This window comes from Trichomycterus rosablanca, chromosome 3 (assembly GCF_030014385.1).
Source record: "Trichomycterus rosablanca isolate fTriRos1 chromosome 3, fTriRos1.hap1, whole genome shotgun sequence".
NCBI classification, from domain to species: domain Eukaryota; kingdom Metazoa; phylum Chordata; class Actinopteri; order Siluriformes; family Trichomycteridae; genus Trichomycterus; species Trichomycterus rosablanca.
In genome coordinates, this window is record NC_085990.1 from 36,231,142 (window position 1) to 36,254,930 (window position 23,789).

At 41.2% G+C, this 23,789-nt stretch overlaps 2 protein-coding genes across 3 annotated transcripts; both read right to left on the minus strand.

The window, feature by feature from the left end:
- Window positions 1-8,265: 8,265 nt before the first annotated feature.
- cebp1 (CCAAT/enhancer binding protein (C/EBP) 1) lies at window positions 8,266-9,058 on the minus strand. The gene is made up of 2 exons (XM_062992295.1): window positions 8,756-9,058; window positions 8,266-8,580 (listed from the first exon to the last, which is right to left on the minus strand). Exons 1-2 carry the CDS (start codon window positions 9,056-9,058, stop codon window positions 8,266-8,268), a joined length of 618 nt encoding a protein of 205 aa, XP_062848365.1.
- An 8,901-nt stretch (window positions 9,059-17,959) lies between these two features.
- On the minus strand, window positions 17,960-22,473 carry LOC134310466 (elastase-1-like). Of its 2 annotated transcripts, XM_062992059.1 has the most exons (8): window positions 22,425-22,473; window positions 22,183-22,289; window positions 20,601-20,707; window positions 20,125-20,253; window positions 19,899-20,035; window positions 19,167-19,312; window positions 18,932-19,081; window positions 17,960-18,082 (listed from the first exon to the last, which is right to left on the minus strand). In XM_062992059.1, the coding sequence occupies exons 1-8, from the start codon at window positions 22,456-22,458 to the stop codon at window positions 18,071-18,073; spliced, it is 822 nt and encodes a 273-aa protein (XP_062848129.1). In that variant the 5' UTR covers window positions 22,459-22,473; the 3' UTR covers window positions 17,960-18,070. The 2 variants fall into 2 exon arrangements, with proteins under 2 accessions (XP_062848129.1, XP_062848127.1); XM_062992057.1 differs by lacking the exon at window positions 22,425-22,473 and having other exon boundaries at window positions 22,183-22,375.
- Between the last annotated feature and the right edge of the window lie 1,316 nt (window positions 22,474-23,789).

Sequence of the window (23,789 nt, forward strand, 5' to 3'; positions counted from 1 at the left end):
ATTCAGCGGGGTAAAGCATGTGTTAAACAAGGTACCCTTGGACCAACCGGTTTCTCTCCAGGACAGAAAGGAAGCAGGAAAAACTGCATCAGAGGAACGTCCGGAAAAGGCAGCCAGGCTCGTAAACCATCTGATCAGCTCGCTACACTTTCTACATATTCTCTGTGAAAACTGCAGCTTCATCCTAGTGCCACCAGGTGGCGCGCTGGACCAAAGATTTCAGGCACACGTGTTTAGACATATTAAAATGAAACCCTGAGACGTGGGTGGAGCTGTGGCGCAGCAGGTATTCTGGATACAGCACCAGGGGTTCCAAAATCTGGTTTCACACTGCTATGCTTCCCTGCCTGCATTTTTTTTTTTGGGAACTCGGTTGCCCTCTTGACAGGATATGGAATGGACAGTTTTGTAAATTGCCTCTAGTTGTGGTACACTGATCCTCTGTCCGATCTAGGGTGTATTTTTGTCCTGAACTAAAGTGTTTTTTTTATTATTATTTTCAATTTTTTCCCACTCCTCCCCCCCCCCCCCTGCACGAGTCGAGTTTATACACCGACGGGCACTGTGTACGGAGGGCCACACTCCCATCAGCATTATTCCTCAGCCCTGTGCTGGCACCATCAGTCAGCCAGCAGGGGCCGCAGTTGCACCAGTTATGAGGACCTATGATCCGACTTTTTACCTCTAACCCTATGAACAACAGCCAATCGTTGTTCATGTAGCAGCCCAGTCCATTCGAAATACAGAGCTGAGATTCAATACGATGTATTCGAAACCCCAACTCTGGTGTGTTAGCATACTTTACCGCTGTGCCACCTGAACAGCTACTAAAGTGTTTTATACTGTACCCACAGCAGCCCTGATCCGGATGAAGTACGGTTAATGTGAGGTAAATGTGAAGGCCCACTGATAGCATTTTATTGCTGGAACCCTGTAGAGAAAGGCACTGTCTATCCTAAAGAGACCACACCCATCATGCTAGAAATGTTTCATCTTATTAATGTTTAATTGATTGATTGGCATTCGTCACCTGAAAAACAATTGCTGTTCTGTTTTTCCTTACATATCAGACCAAAGCATGATTAAAATTTAAAGCAAAATTAAAACCCTGTTTACAGATGTATCTTTGGTAGCTCTGTCTGAATGTAGATCACTAGGTCAGAGTAGTCACTTTTCTAGTGAAGACCTGTTGTTGCGACCCCCTCTGTCTATACCAAGGTAACACTCAAGTAACTTTAGAATGAAATCCCTCTTTTGCCAGCAAACATATAATACGCACACAAAGTGTCTAACAAATATAGTAATTTATATTAATAATTAGCACAAAGTACAAAAATCTAGTTCACACTTCTTTCTATTAGTCACTTGTAGATAAGTACAGCTGCAATAAAGAAAGTTATGTGAGTCTGTGACTGTGGCCTTTTTCTACATATTCTTGTATATCTTGTATATCGTAGTTTAAGCATTACCAGTAAATGTAAATTCTACCTACATTTATTGGACATTTGAAAACTGTAACTAACTGGTTATTAGCTATTGAGTAACGCAGAGTTTGAGGTGTTGAAGCTGAAACACTATCTTTCTTAATCATGTGGCTAAATTTCAGGTCTGGAACCATATATTGCCCCATACAAAGTCAAAGCAATGGAGCAACACACCAACAAGCACCAAGTAATTTCAACATGTGTACAGGAACATATAAATATTTTTGATTGGAACGTCTGATTGTTACTCACCATGGCACAAAAAGACTCCTAAATTTGTCTAATACACTGCACAAATAATTAATGGAACACTTAATAATCACACTATTAAACAAAGCTGATTAAACTTCAGGGATATTAATCTGTCCAGTTCAGAAGCATAAGCAATTGAAACAATTTTACCTGCTTTGTTGCATCTGTTGTATTTAGTTAAAATAAAAAAGCTTCTTTTTTTTCCTTTGGTCCCTAGCTGGCGACTGGTTTGGGACGACTCCTTAGCCAATACGCTGCTGTGGGTGCCGCAGGATTCCGAACTTCCTTCACAATATTCCTCCACGCTTTTCGATCCATGGCTGCTGTTTTTGCCTGGTCAAGGTTAAGTCTTTGGTGCTTTAGGTCGTCTTCGATTTGCTTTGCCCACGTTTTCTTAGGCGCCGTGCGTTGGATTTTCCACTGGGTAGGTCGATCTCTCCAGAGGAGTTGGTGAGGTATTCGGTTTGCACTCATTCTACACACGTGTCCAAACCATCTCAGCCGTCGCTGCTGTATCTGCTGTTAAACGGTCGGTTGCTGTTGACAACGGGCTCGGATGACATTGTTTGTGATGCAGTCACGAAGGGAAACACCAAGAATCTGTCGCAGGCACCGCATTTGAAAGACCTCGAGTTTGTTTTGATCCGTCTTTAACATAGTCCAAGACTCTGAACCGTAGAGCAAAACTGGAAGGATCATCGTTCGGAAGAGGTGGATCTTGGTCATTGTGGAGATATTTTTCTTTTTCCATAGGCACCATTTGAGCGAGGCGAACGCTCTGGTCGCTTGTCCAATTCGAGCGTGAATGTCATTTGACGATGCTATTTTCTTCTCCTGGACCAGTGACCCAAGGTACATGAACTCTTGTACTTGCTCGATTTGGGTACCATTTAGGTGAATGACGGCCCGCGATCCATTGGTTGTGAGCACCTTTGTCTTTCCCACATTGATTTTAAGACCATATGACTGAGCGATATTGGCAATATCATAAAGGATGTCCGTAGCTGCTGCATCATTGTCGGCGAAGACAGCGCTGTCGTCAGCAAACATGAGGTCCGACAGGAAGTGCTCTTTGTCAAACTGGACACCACGTTTCCCTTTGAAAACCTTCCTCATAATGGCGTCCACTACAATATTGAACAGGAGTGGGGAGACCACATCTCCCTGGCGGACTCCTGTTTGAATATAGAACTCCTCTGATAGTTCATTTTGGATCCGCACTTTACTGGTGCAGTCCTTGTAAGCTGTGTTGAGGAGTGTAATGATTTTGTGTGGGACGTGCTCGCTCTTCAGTGTTTTTCACAGTGCGGGCCAGTGCACACAGTCAAAGGCGGATCTGAAGTCGATGAATATGATGACGGTTCGTTGGCCACATCTGGTCCTCTCTTCCATAAGTTGGCGAAGCGCAAAAATTTGGTCGCAGCATCCACGGCCAGGGCGAAAGCCCGCTTGTTCTTCTCGACTGGTTTGCTCACGATGTCTTTGCAGCCTTGTTTGGATGATCTTCATGAACACCTTTCCAACGATGGATAGGAGACTGATACCATGATAATTCCCACATTCCTGGTTGTCACCTTTCTTGTGGATGGGCACAATGATTGCTTTCTTCCAGGTGGTTGGTATTTGTTCCGTGCGCCATATTGTCCGGATGAGTAGGTGAAGCCGACTTAGCAGGATGTCGCCACCAGCCTTGATTGCTTCCACCGTGACCTGGTCCACACCAGCAGCTTTGCCGTTTTTCAGTGAGCTGATGGCTCTTTTCACTTCCGCAGTTGTGGGCTCTGTGTCGTCCATTTGTGTTTCGGGGTGGGCAATGGGCGGTGGGTCTGCTGGTGCTCCGCTGGGCGCATCATGACTGTACAGGGTTTTAAAGAACTCGTGCCAACGTTGCAGACGTTCGGCTGTCGATTTAACCAAGGTTCCGTCTGTTTTCTTGATGTTATCATTGGTCGCTTTGGTCTTTCCACTCAGCTTTCGGAGAGTGCTATACAGAATGTGGTATTTATGTTTGGCCGCAGCTTCCTCGAGATCAGCTGCCACTTTGTTCCAGTATTCCTCTCGCTCGGACTTCAATTTAAGGCGAACTTCTCGATTTAGCTGACGATAGTGTTCGTAGTTTGTCAACTTCGCGTGTTTTCGTTTGGTCACCAGATCAAGACAATCGTCAGATATCCATGGTTGTGTTCGGCGGCGAATCGGTGGGCAGAATGGCTTGGCACAGTCCAAGATCGCATCAGAGATCCGTCTTTCTTCTTCATCTACATCGTCCGACACGTCCAGTGCCGTAAAACGATTTGACAGGACGATCTGGAAATCTCGTCTGCATGTGATATTCAGCAGCTGTTTCCAATCTGGCCTTGGTTGCGTATGCGCGATCCGCTTGGCACGTTGGATTTTCAGTTGGATCTTGGCGCGAACCATGTAGTGATCGGAGCCGCAATCAGGACCTCTCATGGTCCGAACATCCTTCAGTGTCGAGCGGAAACGGTTGTTTATCAGGATATAGTCTAACATAGCCGAATCCTTGCCGGATGGATTGCGCCAGGTCAGCTGATGTTTTTGCGGGTGTCGGAAGCAGGTATTCCCGACGATCAAGTTGTTAGAGGCGGCGAAGGATAGGAGACGCAGTCCATTGTCATTGATCTTGCCATGACCAAAATTTCCCATTGTTGTCTCCCAGCCGCTCCTGTCCGCGCCAACATGGGCGTTAAAGTCGCCAGCCAGGATTATCACTTCGGTCTGCGGGAGCAAGTCCAAGGTGTGCTGAAGATGGTTGTAGAAATTATCCTTGGCAGGGTCTGGGCTGGTTTCGGTTGGCGCATAGACTGCAACAATGTGGGCCCGAATGGTGCCGTGAAGAGTGAGGACTGCTAGCCGGTCCGATATTGGCTGGAAAGCTATGACACTGCTGGATGCTCGTGTATCTACCATGAACCCTACCCCTGCCGCTCGTTTGTCGCCGCCAGAATAGTACAACATCATCGCTTCGTCAATGGCCGGTGGCTGCACGGTCATCGTCCCAGATCCAGTGAGTCGCAGTTCGGACAGTGCCGCAATCGATATCTTGCATGCAGCAAGTTCATGGGCAATGATTTCTTTTTGGCCAACATGGTGCCCCGTTCGAACGTTCCATTCGGCGATTTTCAATTCCAACTTTGGAGTAAAACATTTAGTTTTTTTTGTTGTTGTTGTTTTTTGGCCCATAACTGACTTTTCACCAGCATCCTGGGACCATAGTGCTGGCGCATCAGCTGCCCCGGATGCAGTAGCATTTGTCGCAAACGATAATTTTTTGGAATCCATAGTGGTCTCTTGGCTAGTTTCCCCAGTTTCCTGGTTCTGATCACCTCGCCAGGGCAATCACCTTCCTCCTTTTGCAGCCGGGCTTAGGACCGTCCTCGGCGGAGTTAAAAAAAAAAAAAAAAGCTTACAACAGGAGCACTGGAGAGGCAACTGCAAGATTAAAAAGGGAATGCTTTTGCAGGTGTTGACCACAGACAGTTATTCTCTCCTTATCCTTTCTGACTAATTCTTCTCTAGTTTTGTGTTTTGCAGGTGTCCTTGTCACTACTGGTAGCACGACCTGGTACCTGCAGCCTATTCAGGTTGCACAGGTAGTCCAGCTCCTCCAGAATGGCTTATCCATCCATACACAGTCCCAAAAATGTGGAGGATATACCAGGACATGTACCATATACCAGGTCATTACACGAAGGTAATTCAACCCAGCAGCAGGACTGGTAACTGCTTCTTTGTGCAAGACAGAACAGGAGAAGCAGAGCCCTATAAAATGACCAGGCTACTGGTGTGCATTTCTCTAGCCAAACTGTCAGACACAGTCTCCATGAGGGTGGCATGAGGTCCATTGGCACCCCATTCTTTTTTCAGATGAGACTGAGCATATGTGACAGATGTGAAAGAGTTTGGATATGCTGTGGTAAATGTTATAGTACCAGCAACATCATCCAGCATGACCGGTTTTGGCAGTGGGTCATTGATGGTTTGGGGAGGCATATCCTTGAAGGATCGCACAAACCTTCATGTGATAGCCAACAGGACCTTGACAGCGGTTAAGTACCAGAATGAAATTTTTAGATCTAATGCTGTTCCAGTATAGGCCCTGGGTTCCTCCTGGTGCAGGACATGCCCAGCCTTAGGTGGCCAGAAAGTGTAGGCAGTTCCAGGATGTCAAAGGCATTGATGCCATTGACTGGCCTTCACGTTCACCAAACCTAAATACAGTTGAGAACCTTTGGATTTTGAATCCAGGCTTCAATGGATTAATGTTTTTGCTTTCCATTGGCTGTTACATTATTTTGTAGCTTGAATTTTTCAATCATCAAGATCTGTTGTGAGATTTAAATGCTCTCTTAATTTTAAATGTGCCATTGCTGTAGTGGTGACATGCCCACTGGGTCCTGATTGGGTGGTTGTTCGTGTTATGCAAATAATGTTTGTAAGTATTCATGGGAGATGTCAGTGTTAGTGAAGCTACCCTCTGTTAGAGTATCTATTGGGATTGTTGCACTCTGTTAGGCTTTATAATTTTTTTTTATCAAAATGGAAATGTGATGCAGCCCTGACATGCAGGAATGGATATATATTAACAAATGAAATAAAGTTGACCAGACAAAACCTGAAATAATGTAAATGTAAAATACACATAATTAGCAGCCAACGTGTAAATTTGTTTTGTCTCTAAGTGTGCTTTTTCTTTGTATTGTTGTGCTCAGTTATAGCCAGTGGCAATCACTGTACATCCTATTTAAATGCTAAAGTGTGTGAGCAGATGACTGGAGCTGATAACAATAGCAGTGAACTCATAGACAAACATGCATGCAATACAAACCAAATGTGTCAATTTCCCATTTGCTATCAGTGTGCCCTGTCTGCAGTGGCAGCCACAGGAAGGCCCACAAAGCTATGCTTGTTGATACTATCTTCAACTCACTGTCCCACACAGTGATGAAATCCTACCCGTCCTACCAGAGCTAGAGCTTTTTTCTTCATTACTCAGAAACCTGTGTCATTCTGTCAGTTAACAAAGGGTTTTAGATACGGTAGGAGGGTTGGAGGTTAAAAGTTCACAGATACTGGAGTAAATACAAACCCCATTTCCAAAAAAGTTGGGATACTTTGTAAAATGCAATAAAAAAAGATTCTGTGATTTGTTAATTATCTTAAATCTTTATTTAACTGATAAAAGTAGAAATAAAATATTTTCAATGTTTTGCATTAAGAAAGGTTCTTTTTAAAGTGATTAGTCCATAGCTCAACACTTTGATATATCTCTCATAACATTTAGTGCAGTCATTGCTTGTAAATACTGAGCTTTGGGTGGATCTTTCTTTTATACCCAGTCATGATTCCCTCACCTGTTACCACTTTACTCGGTTATTGTGGAATGTTTCAAAACACTGTAAAATTAACTTAATTAAAATTAAATTAAATTTAAATGACCATTTTCATACTGTTGAAACTCTAATGTCATTGAGCCATATGTCAAAACAGTAATTACAAATTAAAAGCAAGTTATTGCAACTATTAATTTTAAGCTCTTTATTATTTATAACAGTACACACATTTATTCTAATGCATTTGTCCTGTTTAATGTATTTGCATTGCATGCTTAACATAACTGTGCTAATACAAAGTTTTGTATTGTTAACACACATTTCACACCTAAAAGATACATTATGTCCTATGTCCTAAAAGTTACATTAATATCCACATTAACTAATAAGTGTGATTTTATGTAGGAAACAATCTACATAAACTGAAGATAAAATTATTATTTTTTAAAAATCATGTTTTATATATTTTTAAAGATAACAATATAATACTTCTTTATTCTTTTAAATATAAATGTAGACATTATGACCCTTATAGCATGTAAATGTGCCTCATTTAATTATTAGCATGGTTAAATATTATATGATGCACTGCCTCCCCTTTGCCATATAGGGAAAAACGTACATTTTAAAGGAGAATGCAAACAATAAAAACTAAAAATTATAACTGTAGCAATAAACAATTAAAAGGCCACAAAAGACAGATGTTATCATTTTGTCTCAATGCATTTGCATATATACACATCTGGCAACATCACTCCTGAAAACATTTCTGGAACAGTTTTTACAGATCAGAGATAAGTAAGAACATGCACTTTTTCCAAATCTTGTATAATTTGTTAACAAGAGTAAGGCGTTCAGGTTGACTCAGTCTGTAATTACATTATACAGTATTATTACAGTATATAATGTATATTGGAGGCTCTTTTACATTTACATTTTCAGCATTTAGCAGACGCTTTTATCCAAAGCGACTTACACATTGAGCGGAACACAATGAGCAATTGAGGGTTAAGGGTCTTGCTCAGGGACCCAACAGTGGCAACTTGGTGGTGGCGGGGCTTGAACCGGCAACCTTCTGTTTACTAGTCCAGTACCTTAACCACTGAGCTATCACTGGCCCAGCCAGTGATAGCTGGCAATCCACTAACCAAAGACACCAGAGTCTGTTAAATCAGTCAGCGGTTCTCTTTACCTCCTGAGTCCAATTTTGCCTGTAGGTGACGCTGTGAGAGATAATGCCTAAGCGCATCTACCTCATGGCTCAGTTGTTCGATGTGAAGCAGTAACCTGTGATTTTCCTCTTGCAGCTCCATGGCTTTTTGCTGGGTAAGATGGATACGTCGACGTGCTTTATCCCGGCTTTTCCTCACAGCAATGTTGTTACGTTCACGCCTTAGCCGATATTCCATGCTGTCCTTACTCAGGCCCCTCTTCTGGCCTGGCTGACGGAGTGTGGATGGTGGAGGAGGAAGAAGGAACTGGGAGAATTCCTTTATCATGTTGCCAGGTTCATGAAACAGATAAATATAGAGTTGTGTTAACAGAAATGCTATATGATTTCCTGATTTGCAGTAAATGCTATTAGGTTACAGTGACTGTAAAAACAAGAAGCCTGTGTACACAACATGCAACTTGTATAGCACTACTGTGAGTCATCATTCTTACCTGGTGCATGATATGACTCTGCTGCGCTGGTCTCTCAGAAGTTGTTGAGTTTGGGCAATTTGAATAGGGCAAATAAGCCAACCCCATCACTGGCTCTCCATTTCTGTTAGTAGGTGCTCTGGAAAGTCCCTGAGCCTCCAATGATTGGTTGTATAATCCTCCATCCATCTGAAGAAGGTTACCGGTCAGACTACTGGGACTCTGGGTTGTGGAGTCAGGAGTTAATGTGTTGTTTACCACCAAAGACGTGTGATTTTGGGATGAGAAGATGAGAGAGGAAGAATGGCTGTGTGGAATGGACATCTGAGTGAATTAAAATGACAAAAAAGCAAATGGAAACACAATCTTAGATGTATAAATGTATACAGTGGTCATATACGGGATATTAATTATTGTTAATGAGAAAAATAGAGGCTATTGTATGAATTTTATGCTGTATCATTTACTGTAAGCATTTAGTGGCACAATTTATTTTCCATAATCTCTTCTAAATACAAGTTACTAAATATTGAGAGTGAAAAGAACTTACCTTCTTTTGATCTTTGATGTTTTGCTCTACACTTGCGCCCAAACAAACTGGGACTGGCCACCAGATCAGTTAGAATACAGGTACCCATGAGATAATTTCACCATCATTTCCTCTGTCACAACCCCTCATCTCTCTTTCTGCCTGTGCATCACACATCAACTTCTACATTGCACCACAATTTAGGGGAAGATTTTATGTATTTACTTTGACTTTCATTTCATGAACCCAAGATATTTCATGTTTTGTCTGGTGAACATTTCATTTATTAATAAACATCAATTCCTGCATTTCAGGCCTGCAACACATACAAAAAAGCTGATAAAGCTGATAAAATGGACAGTGAGTAGAAACAAGGAGGTGGTTTTAATGTTATGGCTGATTGGTGTATATATATATATATATATGTATATATATATATATATATATATATATATATATATACAGTATATATATACAGGTATATATATATATATATATATACAGTGTATCACAAAAGTGAGTACACCCCTCACATTTCTGCAAATATTTCATTATATCTTTTCATGGGACAACACTATAGACATGAAACTTGGATATAACTTAGAGTAGTCAGTGTACAGCTTGTATAGCAGTGTAGATTGACTGTCTTCTGAAAATAACTCAACACACAGCCATTAATGTCTAAATAGCTGGCAACATAAGTGAGTACACCCCACAGTGAACATGTCCAAATTGTGCCCAAATGTGTCGTTGTCCCTCCCTGGTCTCATGTGTCAAGGTCCCAGGTGTAAATGGGGAGCAGGGCTGTTAAATTTGGTGTTTTGGGTACAATTCTCTCATACTGGCCACTGGATATTCAACATGGCACCTCATGGCAAAGAACTCTCTGAGGATGTGAGAAATAGAATTGTTGCTCTCCACAAAGATGGCCTGGGCTATAAGAAGATTGCTAACACCCTGAAACTGAGCTACAGCATGGTGGCCAAGGTCATACAGCGGTTTTCCAGGACAGGTTCCACTCGGAACAGGCTTCGCCAGGGTCGACCAAAGAAGTTGAGTCCACGTGTTCGGCGTCATATCCAGAGGTTGGCTTAAAAAAATAGACACATGAGTGCTGCCAGCATTGCTGCAGAGGTTGAAGACGTGGGAGGTCAGCCTGTCAGTGCTCAGACCATACGCCGCACACTGCATCAACTCGGTCTGCATGGTCGTCATCCCAGAAGGAAGCTGACGCACAAGAAAGCCCGCAAACAGTTTGCTGAAGACAAGCAGTCCAAGAACATGGATTACTGGAATGCCCTGTGGTCTGACGAGACCAAGATAAACTTGTTTGGCTCAGATGGTGTCCAGCATGTGTGGCGGCGCCCTGGTGAGAAGTACCAAGACAACTGTATCTTGCCTACAGTCAAGCATGGTGGTGGTAGCATCATGGTCTTGGGCTGCATGAGTGTTGCTGGCACTGGGGAGCTGCAGTTCATTGAGGGAAACATGAATTCCAACATGTACTGTGACATTCTGAAACAGAGCATGATCCCCTCCCTTCAAAAACTGGGCCTCATGGCAGTTTTCCAACAGGATAACGACCCCAAACACAACCTCCAAGATGACAACTGCCTTGCTGAGGAAGCTGAAGGTAAAGGTGATGGACTAAACCCAATTGAGCACCTGTGGCGCATCCTCAAGTGGAAGGTGGAGGAGTTCAAGGTGTCTAACATCCACCAGCTCCGTGATGTCATCATGGAGGAGTGGAAGAGGATTCCAGTAGCAACCTGTGCAGCTCTGGTGAATTCCATGCCCAGGAGGGTTAAGGCAGTGCTGGATAATAATGGTGGTCACACAAAATATTGACACTTTGGGCACAATTTGGACATGTTCACTGTGGGGTGTACTCACTTATGTTGCCAGCTATTTAGACATCAATGGCTGTGTGTTGAGTTATTTTCAGAAGACAGTAAATCTACACTGCTATACAAGCTGTACACTGACTACTCTAAGTTATATCCAAGTTTCATGTCTATAGTGTTGTCCCATGAAAAGATATAATGAAATATTTGCAGAAATGTGAGGGGTGTACTCACTTTTGTGATACACTGTATATACATACACACACCAATCAGCCATAACATTAAAACCACCTCCTTGTTTCTACTCACTGTCCATTTTATCAGCTTTATCAGCTTTTTTGTATGTGTTGCAGGCCTGAAATGCAGGAATTGATGTTTATTAATAAATGAAAATATATATATACAGTATATATATATACAGGTATATATATACAGTATATATACATACACACACCAATCAGCCATAACATAACATTAAGTTTCTACACTCACTGTCCATTTTATCAGCTCCACTTACCATATAGAAGCATTTTTCTACAATTACTGACTGTAGTCCATCTGTTTCTCTACATACCCTTTTAACCTGCTTTCACCCTGTTCTTCAATGGTCAGGACCCCCACAGGACCACCACATTCTCATTCTCAGCACTGCAGTGACAATGACATGGTGGTGGTGTGTTAGTTTGTGTTGTGCTGATATGAGTGGATCAGACACAGCAGCGCTGATGGAGTTTTTAAATACTGTGTCCACTTACTGTCCACTCTATTAGACACTCCTACCTAGTTGGTCCACCTTGTAGATGTAAAGTCAGAGACGATCGCTCATCTATTGCTGCTGTTTGAGTTGGTCATCTTCTAGGCTGTCATCAGTGGTCACACGCTAACACACCACCACCATGTCATTGTCACTACAGTGCTGAGAATGACCCACCACCCAAATTATACCTGCTCTGTAGTGGTCCTGTGAGAGTCCTGACCATTGAAGAACAGCATGAAAGGGGGCTAACAAAGCATGCAGAGAAACAGTTGGCCTACAGTCAGTAATTGTAGAACTACAAAGTGCTTCTATATGGTAAGTGGAGCTGATAAAATGGACAGTGAGTGTAGAAACAAGGTGGTGGTTTTAATGTTATGGCTGATGTGTGTGTGTGTGTATATATATATATATATATATACAGGGGTTGGACAAAATAACTGAAACACCTGGTTTTAGACCACAATAATTTATTAGTATGGTGTAGGGCCTCCTTTTGCGGCCAATACAGCGTCAATTCGTCTTGGAAATGACATATACAAGTCCTGCACAGTGGTCAGAGGGATTTTAAGCCATTCTTCTTGCAGGATAGTGGCCAGGTCACTACGTGATGCTGGTGGAGGAAAACGTTTCCTGACTCGCTTCTCCAAAACACCCCAAAGTGGCTCAATAATATTTAGATCTGGTGACTGTGCAGGCCATGGGAGATGTTCAACTTCACTTTCATGTTCATCAAACCAATCTTTCACCAGTCTTGCTGTGTGTATTGGTGCATTGTCATCCTGATACACGGCACCGCCATTGGATGCACATGGTCCTCCAGAATGGTTCGGTAGTCCTTGGCAGTGACGCGCCCATCTAGCACAAGTATTGGGCCAAGGGAATGCCATGATATGGCAGCCCAAACCATCACTGATACACCCCCATGCTTCACTCTGGGCATGCAACAGTCTGGGTGGTACGCTTCTTTGGGGCTTCTCCACACCGTAACTCTCCCGGATGTGGGGAAAACAGTAAAGGTGGACTCATCAGAGAACAATACATGTTTCACATTGTCCACAGCCCAAGATTTGCGCTCCTTGCACCATTGAAACCGACGTTTGGCATTGGCACGAGTGACCAAAGGTTTGGCTATAGCAGCCCGGCCGTGTATATTGACCCTGTGGAGCTCCCGACGGACAGTTCTGGTGGAAACAGGAGAGTTGAGGTGCACATTTAATTCTGCTGTGATTTGGGCAGCCTTCTTGGTGGTATGCTGACATTACCCTGGATACCATGGCTCTTGATAAATCACAAAGACTTGCTGTCTTGGTCACAGATGCGCCAGCAAGACGTGCACCAACAATTTGTCCTCTTTTGAACTCTGGTATGTCACCCATAATGTTGTGTGCATTGCAATATTTTGAGCAAAACTGTGCTCTTACCCTGCTAATTGAAGCTTCACACTCTGCTCTTACTGGTGCAATGTGCAATTAATGAAGATTGGCCACCAGACTGGTCCAATTTAGCCATGAAACCTCCCACACTAAAATGACAGGTGTTTCAGTTATTTTGTCCAACCCCTGTATATACAGTGTATCACAAAAGTGAGTACACCCCTCACATTTCTGCAAATATTTTATTATATCTTTTCATGGGACAACACTATAGAAATAAAACTTGGATATAACTTAGAGTAGTCAGTGTACAGCTTGTATAGCAGTGTAGATTTACTGTCTTCTGAAAATAACTCAACACACAGCCATTAATGTCTAAATGGCTGGCAACATAAGTGAGTACACCCCACAGTGAACATGTCCAAATTGTGCCCAAAGTGTCAATATTTTGTGTGACCACCATTATTATCCAGCACTGCCTTAACCCTCCTGGGCATGGAATTCACCAGAGCTGCACAGGTTGCTACTGGAATCCTCTTCCACTCCTCCATGATGACATCACGGAGCTGGTGGATGTTAGACACCTTGAACTCCTCCACCTTCCACTTGAGGATGCGCCACAGGTGCTCAATTGGGTTTAGTCCATCACCTTTACCTTCAGCTTCCTCAGCAAGGCAGTTGTCATCTTGGAGGTTGTGTTTGGGGTCGTTATCCTGTTGGAAAACTGCCATGAGGCCCAGTTTTTGAAGGGAGGGGATCATGCTCTGTTTCAGAATGTCACAGTACATGTTGGAATTCATGTTTCCCTCAATGAACTGCAGCTCCCCAGTGCCATCAACACTCATGCAGCCCAAGACCATGATGCTACCACCACCATGCTTGACTGTAGGCAAGATACAGTTGTCTTGGTACTTCTCACCAGGGCGCCGCCACACATGCTGGACACCATCTGAGCCAAACAAGTTTATCTTGGTCTCGTCAGACCACAGGGCATTCCAGTAATCCATGCTCTTGGACTGCTTGTCTTCAGCAAACTGTTTGCGGGCTTTCTTGTGCGTCAGCTTCCTTCTGGGATGACGACCATGCAGACCGAGTTGATGCAGTGTGCGGCGTATGGTCTGAGCACTGACAGGCTGACCTCCCACGTCTTCAACCTCTGCAGCAATGCTGGCAGCACTCATGTGTCTATTTTTTAAAGCCAACCTCTTGAGAGCAACAATTCTATTTCTCACATCCTCAGAGAGTTCTTTGCCATGAGGTGCCATGTTGAATATCCAGTGGCCAGTATGAGAGAATTGTACCCAAAACACCAAATTTAACAGCCCTGCTCCCCATTTACACCTGGGACCTTGACACATGACACCAGGGAGGGACAACGACACATTTGGGCACAACTTGGACATGTTCACTGTGGGGTGTACTCACTTATGTTGCCAGCTATTTAGACATTAATGGCTGTGTGTTGAGTTATTTTCAGAAGACAGTAAATCTACACTGCTATACAAGCTGTACACTGACTACTCTAAGTTATATCCAAGTTTCATGTCTATAGTGTTGTCCCATGAAAAGATATAATGAAATATTTGCAGAAATGTGAGGGGTGTACTCACTTTTGTGATACACTGTATATATACAGTATATATATATATATATATATATATATATATATATATATATATATATATATACAGTGTATCACAAAAGTGAGTACACCCCTCACATTTCTGCAAATATTTTATTATATCTTTTCATGGGACAACACTATAGACGTGAAACTTGGATATAACTTAGAGTAGTCAGTGTACAACTTGTATAGCAGTGTAGATTTACTGTCTTCTGAAAATAACTCAACACACAGCCATTAATGTCTAAATAGCTGGCAACATAAGTGAGTACACCCCACAGTGAACATGTCCAAATTGTGCCCAAATGTGTCGTTGTCCTTCCCTGGTGTCATGTGTCAAGGTCCCAGGTGTAAATGGGGAGCAGGGCTGTTAAATTTGGTGTTTTGGGTACAATTCTGTCATACTTGCCACTGGATATTCAACATGGCACCTCATGGCAAAGAACTCTCTGAGGATGTGAGAAATAGAATTGTTGCTCTCCACAAAGATGGCCTGGGCTATAAGAAGATTGCTAACACCCTGAAACTGAGCTACAGCATGGTGGCCAAGGTCATACAGCGGTTTTCCAGGACAGGTTCCACTCGGAACAGGCTTCGCCAGGGTCGACCAAAGAAGTTGAGTCCACGTGTTCGGCGTCATATCCAGAGGTTGGCTTTAAAAAATAGACACATGAGTGCTGCCAGCATTGCTGCAGAGTTTGAAGACGTGGAAGGTCAGCCTGTCAGTGCTCAGACCATACGCCGCACACTGCATCAACTCGGTCTGCATGGTCGTCATCCCAGAAGGAAGCTGACGCACAAGAAAGCCCGCAAACAGTTTGCTGAAGACAAGCAGTCCAAGAACATGGATTACTGGAATGCCCTGTGGTCTGACGAGACCAAGATAAACTTGTTTGGCTCAGATGGTGTCCAGCATGTGTGGCGGCGTCCTGGTGAGAAGTACCAAGACAACTGTATCTTGCCTACAGTCAAGCATGGTGGTGGTAGCATCATGGTTTTGGGCTGCATGAGTGTTGCTGGCACTGGGGAGCTGCAGTTCATTGAGGGAAACATGAATTCCAACATGTACTGTGACATTCTGAAACAGAGCATGATCCCCTCCCTTCGAAAACTGGGCCTCATGGCAGTTTTCCAACAGGATAACGACCCCAAACACAACCTCCAAGATGACAACTGCCTTGCTGAGGAAGCTGAAGGTAAAGGTGATGGACTAAACCCAATTGAGCACCTGTGGCGCATCCTCAAGTGGAAGGTGGAGGAGTTCAAGGTGTCTAACATCCACCAGCTCCGTGATGTCATCATGGAGGAGTGGAAGAGGATTCCAGTAGCAACCTGTGCAGCTCTGGTGAATTCCATGCCCAGGAGGGTTAAGGCAGTGCTGGATAATAATGGTGGTCACACAAAATATTGACACTTTGGGCACAATTTGGACATGTTCACTGTGGGGTGTACTCACTTATGTTGCCAGCCATTTAGACATTAATGGCTGTGTGTTGAGTTATTTTCAGAAGACAGTAAATCTACACTGCTATACAAGTTGTACACTGACTACTCTAACTTATATCCAAGTTTCATGTCTATAGTGTTGTCCCATGAAAAGATATAATAAAATATTTGCAGAAATGTGAGGGGTGTACTCACTTTTGTGATACACTGTATGTATATATATATACACAGTGCATCACAAAAGTGAGTACACCCCTCACATTTCTGCAGATATTTAAGTATATCTTTTCATGGGACAACACTGACAAAATGAAACTTTCACACAATGAAAAGTAGTCTTTATGCAGCAGGTGTTGGGGAGTTACATTTCATTGAGGGACACATGAACTCCAATATGTACTGTGAAATACTGAAGCAGAGCATGATCCCCTCCCTCCGGAAACTGGGTCGCAGGGCAGTGTTCCAGCATGATAATGACCCCAAACACACCTCTAAGACGACCACTGCTTTATTGAAGAGGCTGAGGGTAAAGGTGATGGACTGGCCAAGCATGTCTCCAGACCTAAACCCAATAGAACATCTTTGGGGCATCCTCAAGCGGAAGGTGGAGGAGCGCAAAGTCTCGAATATCCGCCAGCTCCGTGATGTCGTCATGGAAGCTCTGGTAAACTCCATGCCCAGGAGAGTTAAGGCAGTTCTGGGAAATAGTGGTGGCCACACAAAATATTGACACTTCAGGAACTTTCACTAAGGGGTGTACTCACTTTGGTTGCCGGTGGTTTAGACATTAATGGCTGTATATTGAGTTATTTTGAGGGAAGAATAAATTTACACTGTTATATAAGCTGCACACAGACTACTTTTCATTGTGTCAAAGTGTCATTTTGTCAGTGTTGTCCCATGAAAAGATATACTTAAATATCTGCAGAAATGTGAGGGGTGTACTCACTTTTGTGATACACTGTATATATGTTGTAATCATTTGTAGGTGAAACCAGGCAGAAGACTACTTTAAATATATTTAATTCTCTGTGGGTGACACACAGCTCCAGGGTATATAGGTTCAATCCCTGCCTGTGGTTACTCTTTGTAAAAAGTTTAACATGCTCTTCTGTGTCCACACGGGTTACCTTCTACCTTCTCAAACATGGCTGTAGGTGAACTAGTGACTGTAAATTGGTGTGAGTGTGTGTTGCACTGAGATAGATTGCACCTGCCTGGCACAGTGTTTTCTTGTAGGCCCAACACTGAGCATGACCTGATCCTGATCAGGATGAAGGGGTTAATAAAGATGAATACAATAACTCTCCTTGTAAAAGCAATAAAGGAGAGCTGAAAAAAACAGGAGAGTGAAAAACTGCAAGCCTAAAATAAACATAAGACATTACTGTTTTCCACAGAATTAAACAAATCAATAAAATCATTTGTTTTACTAACATTTTAATTAAAACCTATGTATTAAGAAATAAAATCAGACCTATTTTAAAGTTATTTTTGAATTGGTCAATGGTTTCTTGAGAAAAGCCAAAGGAAGTTCCGTTTACCCACACCTTGACTGTGTGACTGCTTCTGTTCTTTGTAAGAATTAAACTGCCACCCACTTGTTCCCCATTTAAAAAAAAAAAAAAAAAGTTGTTCAAAACAGTTCAATGTAATGATATTTTTATTTTTATTTATTTTGACTATGCAAGTTCATGAAAAAATTGCACACTTTTCCATAGATTCCTCGATTAGGTTTAACCTTAATGAAGAGTAATATGCATTCAAACCAGTTCCTGCAAAAGAAACAAATAACAAAATTAAATACTGGAAAAAGACAAAAATAAATCACTATATTGCAGTTACAACAACTAGGTCTACCATATTAGTATTTAAATGCTAGTTCCAACAGTTTACTAAAACTAGTAATGAATCAATGTTTACTCAAACAGGATGGTGAACACACTTTTAAAATATGTTATTATAGTTATTCTTGGCTGTGATTAATGACATTTTGCCAGTTTTACCAGCCGTTATGTTGGGGAAACAAGTGTATCAAATAATTAAGGAATCAGTGCATTGCACAATTTGTTCAAATTTATGGGGTTTCTTAAAAAAAATACAAAGGGGGAGTGGTTTAGGCCTAGCTTTACTAACTGTATGTGTGTGTAATGTTTAAGTTAGATAACACCTGCAAACATGTCTGTGAATTATAATTTCTTCAGATAAACAACATAACACATTACGATTGCAAGCTTGGCTTAAAATATGTAGTTTGAGAATAGCAATGCAAAAAATAAATAAAATAAAATAAATACAAAATCAGCTGAACAGCAGTGTGACAAAGTTGATTATTACTATCATTGTGAGCAAATTAGTTGAGTCCTCTCTGTGCCCTGAGTGGATTTGGTTTAATCTTAATTAGATGTATGATTATAGATAGTATTGTTACACAAATAACCATTTTAAAAAGTATTTTTGTGTACATAATGATTTTGCCATTTGAATGGTGTTTCAAACACACTTACTAACCACATGTGCAACAGCAAACATACTGTTTATTTAGGAGCTAAGTAAATGTAAGCTGTAAATCTCATCCCTCAAGTCAAAAACAAAAAGGCTCATAGAACATAGAAAAGACTTACAGAATACAGCCAATCAATAAAAGAGGACACGCGAGTGAAGACTGTTGGTTTGCTGTACAGGTTGCAGTTTACAGCAGAGCCATAGCTGACCACGCCATGCACTTTCCAAGAGCCATCGATGAAGCAGGTTAGTGGTCCACCTGAGTCACCCTGAATAAATTCAAATAATCCACAGGAACAGGGCATGATATATTGGATGAACTAAATACACCCAAGGCTTGATAAATCTCTTTACCTGGCACCCAGAAGTCAAGCCATCACCTCCAGCACACACCATGGTTGGTTTGGCCAAGCTGCCCCACCATTCAGGAGAGGAGCACACAGAGTGCTCTACTACACCAATGGGGGCCTGTTGAAGGATGTCTGGAGCACTACCCCCAGCTGAATGTCAGATAACAAAAAATAAAGTCGATACTTAGTTTAACTAACTAGCAAATTTTGCTGTGTCCAAGTGAGTGATAAAAACAACACACTCTGATCAGCAAATTATGGTTGGTAACCCTGAATTATTGTTTAATTTTTTTATAATTTTTTCTCCCCATTTTTCCTCCCAATTTAGCGCATCCAATTTGTCTTACGATGCTTACAGACTCCAGATTTGCATTCAAGGAGAGCACGCCGCTGCCCACGCCTTCTTTACACGTGTACAGCCCTCCTCTTCTCGTCCGCGCTTCCTGCACGGGCGTCTCTTCTGCCAATCAGGGTCCTTACACAGCGTATGAAGACCCACCCACCCACATATAGTCCGGTCCCCACCCTGCAGATACAGTGGCCAATTAGTATCTGCTGCAGGCACAGCCAATTTTGCCCGACAGATGGCACCCTGCCGACCGGTGGCAACACCGAGCCTCGAATCCGGGAGTTCAGAAACTCGGTGCTGGTGTGTGAGGGGAATATCCCGCTGCACCACCTGGGCGCAACCCTGAATTATTCAAAACAATTACTGTTAAGACCTGTCCATACTTACTAGCCAGAAGCCCCCATCCAGTGACATAGCAAGTAAACCCATGAGGCAAAGTTTGCTCAGGATATGGCAGCTCAGCAATGGCAACATAACCATTGTCAAAAGCTGAAGAGTCCAACTTCAGCAAAGCGATATCATTTCTGATGTAAATGAAATGTGTAATGTAAGCAAATAGGACAAAGTAAGATGTTTATAGTTAAAAGTTTATATATTAACATAATTTTTCTACCCATTTGCAAGATCTTCATTCCAGCCAGGATGAACTTTAATAGTTTTAACAGCAAAAACTTGTTCCCGGCCCTCAGGCTTACTGAGGTCATATTCACCCAAAACCACACGGTATTTCTTGACGTTCAAACTGAAAGAAAAACACAGAGGGAAATATATTGAAACATTTTCCGTTGTTACTCAACCATTTCAAAGCGATGATGGTGTAGTGATATGAGATGTATAAAAGTCTGGACACCCATTGTCAAATTTGATGTTTTATTGCTTTCCCCAAAAAAATCCATTATTGCACAGTGTTTTCATATCTGGAAATATTTTGTGTTATGACTAAGTTATGACATTTTTGAAATGGGAAGGAAAATGCCATATTTAAGTCTGTGCAAGGAGCATCCCAAATAAACAGAACAATCTACTTTTTATACTGAAATATATCAAACACAATTTTACAAAATATAAGAGAACTACACATGGTCTTACTCTAGAATACAGTGAGCTGCAGTCATGACATAATCTGCACTAACAAGGCTGCCTCCGCAAATGTGGGCAAAGGAGCCCAAGTTCCAGTTATCAAACTGCAGCGATGCCTGCAAAAACAAGATCCAAACAGCAGCCATTAGAAATACATTAATAACTATATCATCAGCTTGTGGTGAGTAAAACCAAAACAGCGTGTCACTATTCGAATAAAATGACAATAAAAATGTGTATCACAAAATTCATTTTAATGCATTAAATTCAAAATGCATTTTAGACATAGTTGCATTCTAAAGTACACAAACTGACATGTAGTGCAACCACATCATAATATGGCAACATACATTCCATTTCAACCAAAAGGTGTTTAGTGTGGCTGAGGCTATAAAATGTCATCAAATCATGTATTTATGGACATACTTCCTTTTTGTGTGGAGTTTGCATGTTCTCCCTGTGTCTGCGTAGGTCTCCTCCGGGAGCTCCGGTTTTCTCCCACAGTCCAAAAACATGCATGTGAGGTGAATTGGAGATACAAAATTGCCCATGACTGTGTTTGACATTAAACTTGTGAACTGATGAATCTTGTGTAACCAGTAACTACCGTTTCTGTCATGAATGTAACCAAAGTGTGTAAAACATTATGTTTAAATCCTAATAAATAAATAAATAACATGCACAGACTTCATAGAACAGAAAGGGGTCTTTCCCAAACTGTTGCCACAATGTTTATTTATTTAGTTTACTTACATTATTTTATATACCTGTTAGCAATGTGTGTGGCTGAAACACCTGAACTTTAAAAATTAGGACATGAAAATAGTCTATTTTTTCTGTATTACATTCCCTAAAAATGTCATACTGCCAAAATAGACTTTGGAATTTGTACTGTAGTGACCTGATCAGGAGCCTTTTTATAATAAAAAAAAATCAGAAAGTATGAACCACTTGACAGGGTGAATAATAAAATGTAACAAATATTAAATACAAGAAATACAAAGTAGAAATACAGTCATGTAAAAAATTAGGACATTCCATTAACTATTTAGTTTCAAACAATATCTACAGGTAAAGGTGATATAATTGCATTACTTTTGCAAAAACAATAAAGCTCTGACGTACCAGAGAAATGAAATTTCCTACTAATGAAAAAGTTACAGCCCTAACAGCTGGTATTTCCCCCTTTGGCTGAAATAACCTCAATTAGACTTTTCTTATAACCTCCTACCAGTCTCTGTAAGAAAAGTTTTGTGTGATGTTTGAGGGATTTTGTGTATGCTCAGTCTGTTTCAAATCATCTTTCAGGATTAAGATCCTACTGACATCAATGAGACACGTATATAGTGAGACGGGCCAGCTGTAGCCTAGCGGTTAAGGTACTGGACCAGTGATCAGAGAGTTGCTGGTTCAAGCCCCACTACTGCCAGGTTGCTGCTGTTGGGCCCTTGAGCAAGGCCCTTAACCCTCAATTGCTTAGACTGTATACTGTAACTGTAATGTAAGTCGCTTTGGATAAAGGCGTCTGCTAAATGCTGAAAAAGTAAAAATGTAAATGTAAATATAGTATCTGGTCCAATGCTAGACCTACCTGCCATTTCCACATATTTGGGTGAGCATTAGTTCCACCAACAACCTTCCCGGCTTGGTCCTCATTGTCCACTGCTTGACCAGGCAGGGCATGGGCAGAAATTAGCCCTGCAACCCAAAAATGTATCAATTTAGGTAGTGTAATAAGAGACAGGCATAAAAATAAAGCATGTTGTAGATCCATTTAAAAAAAGTTTTTTATATGTAATCCAAAAAATAAATATAGATTTAAACAAGTCTTACCAATACAGGCCAGGAAGACTGGAAGGTGAATCATGCTGTACTGGAAAATAATTCTACTTCAAAAGTTAGCACACTTTATAACAGGTGATGGAATTCAGTCCAGATGTTTCATACTGTTTTAGTTCCACTGAGCTGTTTACACATTTAGAATGAGATAAAGACTTCTATTTATTAGAACTCACATATAAAATAGTGCCAAACATGCTCAAGGCTGTGGAAACTGAGCAGATGGTCCCAGATATGTATTATTTTTTTCTGTGCTAATACTCAAAACAGTTGAACAAAAATAAAAATAAGTAAAAACAGCTTATTTAGCATATTATATTCACTTCTATAGATGAAATAGAAAGTTTACATTTACCTAAAAGACATATATCATGGCATTTTGATGTCTTGGGATTTTAATGATTTCTGCAATTTAATTATTGGAAAATACAGATTTGTTAAAATAACGTACTAATTTAAATGTATTGTGTTTTTGGAATATATGATAATTCCCCATTAGAGTTTAAGGTTTACTATAACTGGTGGCTTTTCTTTGTCCATATAAATAGTGAAGTTTTACTGCACCCATGAAAGAGTTCATGGAACAGTTGTATCTTTTTCAAGATTTGAAAGTGTCTCCTTGACATACATGTCCCTAACAAGTGTGTGTAAATCTTTTAATTTACCTGTACATACACAAAAAACTAACTTCTTTTTATAATTACGTTGTTAGTTTTATTTAACTTAACTACAATCATTAGACATTTCAGTTTACTCAGAACTATAAAGTTTCTATAAATATAAAGTACATGTAAATTCATTTTAGAATTATGTAAAGACATTCAGAATATACATTAAATATATATTTGAGAAGAAATCATTTTGTTTTAAACGCACTCCAAAATCCTATGAAAATATTGTAGTCACAACAGGAGAACTCCATAATAATGACCATAGTTTAACATTTACATTTTATGTTTATGGCATTAAGTAGATGCTTTTATTTAAATGAAGGTTATGGGCCACATAGTGGCAAGCTGGCAATGGTAGAGCTAGAACCAGTGGCCTTCCAATTACTAGTCCAGTACCTTAACTGCTCAGCTACCAATGCCAAATACCAAAGTTTTAAAATGGAATGTTTAAGGTGGTTAGGTGTCTACATACTTTTGGCCACATATTGTGTCTATGTATGCATGCATGCCCCCAAAGAAAATAAGGAATTATAACTCTAAATCTTTCTGCAGACCTAGATTCTGATATAAATTATGTCTTCATCAGTTGAATGATGCAGTATTCTGTTAATATTGCCATGTCACAATTTTAAACCCCTACATAATATCGCTGATTTGCTTGGGTTGGGTTAAAACATGATTAAACCAT

What these genes read in the sequence shown, in the direction of transcription:
- cebp1 (XM_062992295.1), bottom strand. Translation starts at nt 9,058, where the DNA reads ATGTCCATTCCACACAGCCATTCTTCCTCTCTCATCTTCTCATCCCAA. An exon ending in AGAGTCATATCATGCACCAG is followed by an intron (nt 8,581 to 8,755) that starts GTAAGAATGATG and finishes AACATGATAAAG; the next exon opens with GAATTCTCCCAGTTCCTTCT.
- LOC134310466 (XM_062992057.1), bottom strand. Translation starts at nt 22,365, where the DNA reads ATGGATCTACAACATGCTTTATTTTTATGCCTGTCTCTTATTACACTA. An exon ending in GCAGCTCACTGTATTCTAGA is followed by an intron (nt 20,254 to 20,600) that starts GTAAGACCATGT and finishes TTTTTCTTTCAG; the next exon opens with TTTGAACGTCAAGAAATACC. An exon ending in TGGATGGGGGCTTCTGGCTA is followed by an intron (nt 19,313 to 19,898) that starts GTAAGTATGGAC and finishes TCTGACATTCAG; the next exon opens with CTGGGGGTAGTGCTCCAGAC.